This window comes from Limanda limanda, chromosome 8 (genome assembly GCF_963576545.1).
Source record: "Limanda limanda chromosome 8, fLimLim1.1, whole genome shotgun sequence".
NCBI lineage: Eukaryota > Metazoa > Chordata > Actinopteri > Pleuronectiformes > Pleuronectidae > Limanda > Limanda limanda.
The window spans coordinates 17603200-17611574 of NC_083643.1; the positions used below are offsets into that span (position 1 = coordinate 17603200).

At 42.9% G+C, this 8375-nt stretch overlaps 1 protein-coding gene across 1 annotated transcript in view; it reads left to right on the plus strand.

Annotated features, from left to right (window-relative positions):
• The window catches only part of tjp1b (tight junction protein 1b), a 32841-nt gene extending 24466 nt beyond the window's left edge, over positions 1-8375 (plus strand). Inside the window, exons 21-28 of the mRNA XM_061076913.1 lie at positions 132-989; positions 1691-1782; positions 2053-2268; positions 2368-2504; positions 2999-3467; positions 3600-3817; positions 4670-4774; positions 6629-8375. Of these exons, the coding sequence (XP_060932896.1) occupies positions 132-989; positions 1691-1782; positions 2053-2268; positions 2368-2504; positions 2999-3467; positions 3600-3817; positions 4670-4774; positions 6629-6723 (2190 nt within the window). The 3' untranslated portion in view covers positions 6724-8375. The remainder of the gene's footprint in view (positions 1-131; positions 990-1690; positions 1783-2052; positions 2269-2367; positions 2505-2998; positions 3468-3599; positions 3818-4669; positions 4775-6628) is intronic.

Consider the following 8375-nt stretch of genomic DNA (forward strand, 5'->3'; position numbering starts at 1 on the left):
AAAGTTATTCTTAATCTGATGTTGGGAAAACACTTTCCCCTGACAGCTTTCTTTCCTGCAACATGGTTTGTTCTTTTAAGTTCAAAGTAATGAGGGGATGGATGTATTCATTTAGTGTTGTTTCTTCACAGATGTATAAAAAAGAGCTGTACAACATGGAGGACCCTGTGCGAATCAACCACGGTCTGAAGCAGTCTATGAGCTACTGTCACCAGCCGCCGTACCAGGACAAACAGCCATACCGTGAATACGACCACCCGCCTTACGGATACGATGGAGGTGGCTACACAGAACCAAAGCCTCACAACTCTGACTCTCACCCGCACTACGACAACCGTGTGCCTCATTACAACGAACAGTGGCCCCCCTATGACCAGCAGACCTCGTCCTCCCAGCCCACGGGGTACCAGACGAGCGACCAGCAACCCATGGGCTACAGCCCCCATTCCCCCTACGAGGATGGACCAGGGAGGGACTACAGCCCCCCTCAGCCACGCTATGATGAGGCCTCACCAGTGGGCTACGATGGCAGACCACGCCACAGTAAACCTGGGCCCATTCGTTATGATGAGCCCCCACCCCCGCCCCCAGCAAGCTACGACGCCCGCTCTCCTTACGAGGCAGAACCTCACACTTTTCCCATTAACTCTCCTCGATCACCGGAGCCTCCCAAACAGTATTACGGCGACTCTGGTCTCAGGCCCACCTATATTCCCGGGCCTCAAAACCGGGGCTATAAGCCAGGGATGCACGAGCCCATAAACTCTGAACCCACCATTCCCCCTCCTAAACCAGAGGCACTGCCCTCCCCAAGTGAGCCAGCGATCACTCCAGGCTCCAAACCCCTCCCTCCCCTGCCCAGGGACGACCTGGACGACGACCCGGCCATGAAACCACAGTCGGTGCTCAACAGAGTCAAGATGTTTGAGAATAAACGGTCTGTTTCTATGGACAGGGCTAAAGAGGGAGGAGAGTCGGCAGCACCCAAGGTACGTTGCTCACAGAGATGCACTTCTGTCACATGAAGAGGTCAAACATTTGTGACTGTAATTTGGCTGGTAGACAAAAGACAAATCAACCTAATGTTTATAAACATGACTGAAGAAATATACTGTAGTAAGAGCACTTAACGGCGTTTTCAAACTAAAACATCTCCGTCCACACAAACACTATCAAGCCTGGAAAAGCCTATCACTCGCGTACACTGGGAATGAGGCTCTTAAACTCTGCAGTCGTATGGAATCTGTTGTAGCAAAGATGATATGTTTACAAACAAAAATGTAGTAAGGATTCAACCCAAGTCACATGAGTTACTTAACAGACAATAGAAGGACTTTCAAAGATGTAGAAAGATGAAAACACCAATAACCTACTGAACAAAATCTAATACAACCAACCTGGGTATGTGGGTCATATTAGGATAAATGTCAGATATTTATAGTCTACAAATATCTGAAAAGTTTGTCCTTTAGTACTTAGATAACCAATGTTTGAAATCAACACAAGATAACAAACTAACAGAGACTCCTTTCAGAGTCCTTTCTGCAGATATCAAAAAACTGAACACCAAAGGAGTTGAAAATGCAAACTTGTTTTTCTAAAAGATAAATGTTGGTCTTTGTCAGCCACCATACAGTGTATGCAATTACCTAATGTGAATGAAAACCTGGAAACTCTCTTTGTTTCACAGCCTGCAGATGTTCCTAAACCAGTGAGTGCACCAGGCCCAGTCCCCAAAGCCAATTCCCTCAGCAACCTGGAGCAGGAGAAGTCCACCTTTAGGTATGTAGTCCCCATTACTGCACCCTAGGCTGCAGAGTAGCTGGGTGAAGTGGCAACTCTTAAGATCCTTGCAAAGGCATCTTGGAATTAATGTATTGTTGTTTGAGCACCATCTAGTGGAGTTAAGTCACTGTGCAGCCAGTGCTCTCTGCAGTACTTTACAAATGCAAAAGTGTGTTCTAAAAGAAAGGGACTCGACCCAAACCTGCTGTCTCTCTGCTGTGAAAACCTCTGCAGCTGTTTTCATGTCTCTTTCGGCTTCGTCTGCAGGGCTCCTGAGCCACAGAAGCCCCACACTAAACCTCTGGATGATGTAATGCGGTCCAACCACTATGACCCAGATGAGGATGAAGAGTACTATAGGAAGCAGTTGTCCTACTTTGATCGCCGAAGCTTTGACAGCAAAGCCATGGGCCAGCCTGCCCCTGGCATCAACCGCTTCCACGATCTGCCCAAACCAGCTCAACTGTCCTACCCGTACAACAGGTAGAACCACTCAACTCATGCCCGCAGTGCTCCGTGCACAGTAGCTGCAGCATTGGTATAGTTTCGATTTCATGTATCGTTTGTGTCTTTCTGCCGCAGAGTCGAGTCTGTTGAGAAGGTGAGTCCAGTGGAGAAAAGATACGAACCCCTGCCCCAGATCAGCCCCTCCTCTCAGTATGGACCCCCAGCCTCAGCCATCCCACCCAACACACTGCCCAAACTCAGCCCCTGTGACGGTAAGCTCTCGTGTTTTCTGCCTGCCTCTTGAACCCTTTTACGATGTAAGCAGGAAATTAAAAGTGGAATATATTTTATAGTCTAATAATTCGTACAGGGAAAGTTAAGTTACCTCATATATCAGCATGAAGCAGGTCAATAACTTTCCAGTCTCATGTACGTCATGTTTCGATTGATTACTGGGATGTTCACTCAGGCCTTCCCATGAGGCGCTAACATGCATGAGACAACAGGATTATGACCAGAGTTCAAATAAACATCATCGGTTGCATTACTTACAAGGGATTATAGTACTTGTACTTTCAGTTGGAGAAAAGAACTGGCAAATTCATTAAAATTCCTTATAATCTTGAGTCACTTCCCCAACATTACTGTTTTATTGTGCTTACTGTTAATAATATAAAAGCATTATCTGAACTTCTCATTTGCTAAGATATAATATTTTGCCAAAGTCTGTATTTAAGTGCTTGTATCATCCGCTTCACATTTCCAGCAAACTCCATACCCGAACCGTTGACTTCACCCAACCCCAAACCTGAGCTGTCGGCTCTCAGGCCGGCCAGCAGGGAGGAACCCTCACATGGTGGCTACCTGCCCCCAAGGGGCATCCCTGACAAACCAGTCAACGGCACTGATGCAGCTCCCCCAAAGACACTTGGTGCTCCAGCTACAACTAGCTACAACCGCTACGTCCCAAAGCCTTACACCAGTGCAGCGAGGCCCTTTGAGCGCAAGTTCGAGAGCCCCAAGTTCAACCACAACCTGCTGCCCAACGACACACAGGTGAAGACAGAACTCCTCAGCAAGACCAGCGTGGTCAGCGGCGGCGGCGGGAAGCCTCAGCTGTCACCACAGCCCCTGGATCACGACAGCGGGCTGGACACCTTCACACGCACCATGGACAACAGGCCCAAATACCAGCACAATAACATCAACGCCATCCCCAGGGCCATCCCTGTAAGGTAAGACGATCATAAAGCTTCCCATCCCGCAGCAGCAGTACGCTCCCTGAGGTTTAGCACTGAGACGCATTTCTCTCATGTCTTCTGCTGTTGTGACTGATGATGATGATGATGATAACTTCTGTTCCTCAGCCCCAACGCATTGGACGATGACGATGAAGACGAAGGGCACACGGTGGTGGCCACCGCCCGCGGGATCTTCAACTGTAATGGTGGAGTGCTGAGCTCCATCGAGACGGGCGTCAGCATCATCATCCCTCAAGGTGCCATCCCTGAGAACGTGGAGCAGGAGATTTACTTCAAGGTGTGCCGGGACAACAGCATCCTGCCCCCCCTCGACAAGGAGAAAGGTCAGTACTGCACAGCCATACAAAGTGACTTAATATCCTGAATATGTATAATGATATTTCTGAACCTGTATTCCAGAGGTCTGTCAAGCTTCTGACACCAGTCACCAGACCCAAGTTCACAACTCAAAGTAAAAGTAAAAAGTAAAAATAAAGATCACGCTCAATATAAGGTATTGCAGCAATAAAACAAACTTGCTAAAGAGGAAGTGATATTGTTGCTGCTAGTTGCTGACCACTGCTGTTATTTATTAGAGGATGTACAAGAGGACATGTTCAGGTCATGAGTCAGTGTTTAGGCACACTGCCACTGCCACATTCAACCCTGCACATCCTCGGGTCATTAAGACACACAAACCAAGTGTGAAGCTGATGAGATAAATGTGAGATATGTTTTCCTACAGAGACAGAGACATTTGTGGTTGTCGCTAGATTAGTAGATTGTCGACAAACTACAGTACACTTCACATGGGTGAGCCAAACACTGGCATTACTTCTTCTGCACATCGTCTTCCCCTCTCTTCTCTCCATTCCCTTCTCTGTCTCATCAAATAAAGCAGAAATTTGTATTTATGATGAGCAGAGTGAATATACAAGGTTGTGTTAATACACTATTGAGTTCCACCTCAAGCAGTTGCACATGGAATAACATCCATGTTTGTATATCTTAGCGACAGGGGGGTGTACTTATGTGATTAACCAGACAAGTCAGTTTGCAGTTTAATTCTCATTCACTGGGATGTGTCTGGCAGCAGCCTCCATTTTTGCCTCTTGACTGGCTAATAGATAATCCTGTGTGCTCATTAATTCCTGCTTGTTTAATTTGTGGAATTAAAATGTCCTGTGTCTGTGCAGGAGAAACGCTGCTAAGTCCGCTGGTGATGTGCGGCCCTCACGGACTCAAGTTCCTGAAGCCGGTGGAGCTGCGCTTACCTCACTGTGCGTCCATGACCCCTGATGGTTGGTCTTTTGCTCTAAAATCCTCCGACTCTTCGTCGGGTACGCTGTCCTCTCTCTGTCCTTTTGGGGTCTGTGGGCTGGCTTTGGTGATTAGAGAGGAGATTTTCTGAATCTTTTTTAATCATCTCATCTGTTTCCATATTCCCCCTCACTTCTTTATCGTGCATGACTTATTTGGACATCTAAAAAAAACTGTCGTTCAAACTAGTAAGGGATTGCTTGACTGATTTGATTAGATAAAGAATAAAACATTTTAAATGATAATGACCATAATTAAATTATCTTGGTCCAGCTCCTCATGATTTACTCCTTTTCTCATGAAATTACTATATGATATTAAACTGAATATCATATAGTAATTTATAGTTATTTTACAATTAGTTGATTGTGAAAACTCTGAAGATTATCTCTAACTTTTTAATTATTTATCGTCCCAGTTGTCAAATGCCAGTCAATTGTTTTGAAAACATTTATAGAAGACTCACGGTTTATTTTTTCATTTCTGGTTTTACAAAATTCATCTTTTTAATAATGGTTTGGCAAAGCTTCACAATTGCCTTTACATGTGTTCCGTGACCATGATTTAATTTATTAAGTTTAAAGTAAAGATTATCAGGTAAAATGTAGCAGTAATAAATGTACAAAACACCTGGTTAACTAATGTATGTTGTGTGATGATTTTATGCATGATTTAATGTAGGTTGTATCATGAATTCCTGTTGATGATAAAGTCACTGTGAGTTGATGTGATTAGTTAACACTTAAAGAATCACTGGACAACTAGAAGTCACTCTAGATCCAAGATTCCAGGATCAGTCCTCTGAATCATATCTCATCCTTCCACCAGTTTTGTGGCATCTATCCAGTAGTTTAAGTGTAATGCTGCTAACTATGAGAACATAACCTCCGTGGTGAAGGTCATGAATGTTAAATCAGTTTGTGCATTTGTTTGCACACCATCATGTGAGCTGGAATCCAGTTACAAGGGGCATTTCAGATGTATGTGTTTGATTAACCTCACAGTAGCTATGAGACGGAACCTATCCAGTACAGACTTATATTTACTATTGATAAAAAAAGTAATAATTTACAAATTGTTATCATGACATGATTCTGACTTAAGGTTCACGTACCAGCAAATTAACTAAATGCTCTCATGTGAACTCTCAATTCTTTCTCAGTCAAGGACCAGCTACAAGATAGAGACTATTCTCGGGATCCCCTCATGTTTGTCCCTTGGAATAATTTGACATTGCCTTTTTTATGCTTTTTTTACAGCATGCAACAAAAAGGAATGTCTTGGAAAAATAGTAGACTTTTGTATTTTAAATATTTTCACTATGTTAACACAGAACACCCATATATCATGATATGGCAGTTTGCCTCGGACCCCCGTTTGAGAAGCACTGTAATAGATCCCTCCTCTGCTTGAGCATTACACCCCTTGCATCACTTCAGGGTTCAGAATGAACTTCTGCATTTTGTTTTACGTTCAATACCTTATTAAGAACAGACACTATACAATTGTTCCTTATAGACGCCGATCATATGTGTTAGTCTGAAATGGAACTGGATTCCAACTCGCTCACTGGCACATAGGTTAATGTATGAGATAACTAATGAGGCAACATTAATTTAAGTAACAATCCATTAAGCATTTAACTCGTCTCATTAACTCACGCTGAGCAACAGGAATTCACAACACATCCTGTTTCCAGATCAGCATTAAATCATCAGTCGTTCTTAATGAAGAACGGAAAAATCTCTTGTTCTGTTGTGAGCTTCTACTGTTTCCTGAGTTTGAAGATGAAGGTTCTCCAGCAGCTGACATCCCGTCTCTCTTTATTCCTGCAGGTGATCCCAAAACCTGGCAGAACAAATCTCTCCCGGGAGACCCCAACTACCTGGTGGGTGCAAACTGTGTATCTGTGCTCATTGACCACTTCTGAAGAGGGCGACAGCTGGCCTGTTACTGAATGTGATGAACTGGGGGCCTCCGCTGCCCGGCCGTGCTCCCTGAAACGTGGCGGGGGGGGCACAGTGCTCAATGAAGTATGAACTCGGTACTCTCATGTTGTTTACTGTGCCCAAAACAAAAAAACAAAAAAAAGAGAGTCACACAAGGAGAGTCGGAGGAGTCCAGCATCTCCAAGGCTGCACTCTCGTTTTTTTCTTTTTTCTCTTTCTTTTTTTGGTGCTTTCAAGGCTTGCAAAAAATAAACGATAACATGAAGTTATTTAAACAAAGGAACTGAAGTTGGAATGCATGACCAGTGCACAGACTGAATACTCTCATTTTGACATTTTTAGCTAATTTTGTAAAAGGGTCCGAGCAGTGCAAGAAAAAAAGGAGAATTTTGGAAACTTGTTTAATATTGCAATGGGATTTTTTGCGTACTGTAAGAAGAAAAAAATATAACACAACACTCACAAACAGCAAAGTTGGTATATGCAAAACTTTTGTTTGCGAGTTTGTGGTCATGCGTTTCACTCTCGAAGGATCTTGGTGGACTTGAGAAATGCTGAGCCTGACGCACGAAGGAAGAAGAAGTAGGCATCATAAATATAAAAAATATATAATAATAATAATGAAGAATGAAGGTTAAGTATTAGTATCAGATGCCCGTCACTTCTGGCGGGGCTCTCTGTTTAAACTGATGTTTTGTAGCAAACGTTTTACCGTAGATAAATATACTGACTTGATTTTACAAACTCCTGCTGTCTAGAGATCTATGCATGTGCTATGACTCAGGTCCAGAAGCCTGTTACTACTAAGTTCAACACATGGAAATCCCATCGTACACTGCAAGCAGTGATGCCTTATCTGCATATTAACTTTTCAGTGACACATTCGAACATCGGGTCCTTCGCTAAGAGCGTCACTACAGAAGAAAACATTGTCTCTCTGCATTTTCTCATAACCAGTGAACTTGGATTTAGCACACGAGAATAATTGAGGCTGATAAAAAGGTATGCTTTCTTTTACTGCTATGCATATGAAGTCTGAGGAAAAACAAAAACCTAGAAGATGTTTAAAATTGTGGCTGTACATATTGCTAGCATATGGCCTTGGTTCTCTGTAAATTGACTTTTGTACATCTTTGTTATTTTGTATAAAAGAGAAAAGGTTTGTTTAAAAAAGACAAAGCGGTTACATTGGTTATGTTTGTATTCTGGTTATACCCCTGAGCCTTGGAACTGACATAAGCAGTAATAAGTCCGACTTTTTTACCAACATATACACACACTACTTAAGGCATTTTTAACAGTCAGAAAAAGTTTTTATTCTTATTTACAAAATAGAGAAGTGCTTGGTTTAAATGATTTTAAAAGATGTACTTGAGGGGGTCTGCTGTGAAGAGTGGTCCCTTCCTTTATTTGTGATACTGGATGCTGTATTGTGTGCCCTGAAATGTATTTTTGTACTAATAGACAATTTATTATGGCACATCAGTACTATTTTCTTTTGATATAATAACACTGCTTCAACCCAACACTAGTTTATTTTCCTGTGTGGCTGACATTCTTTTTATTTATTTGGATTTCTCTTCGGTTCAACTTTTGTTTTGTTGGTTTCCTTTGCGACACATTTCTAAGTATA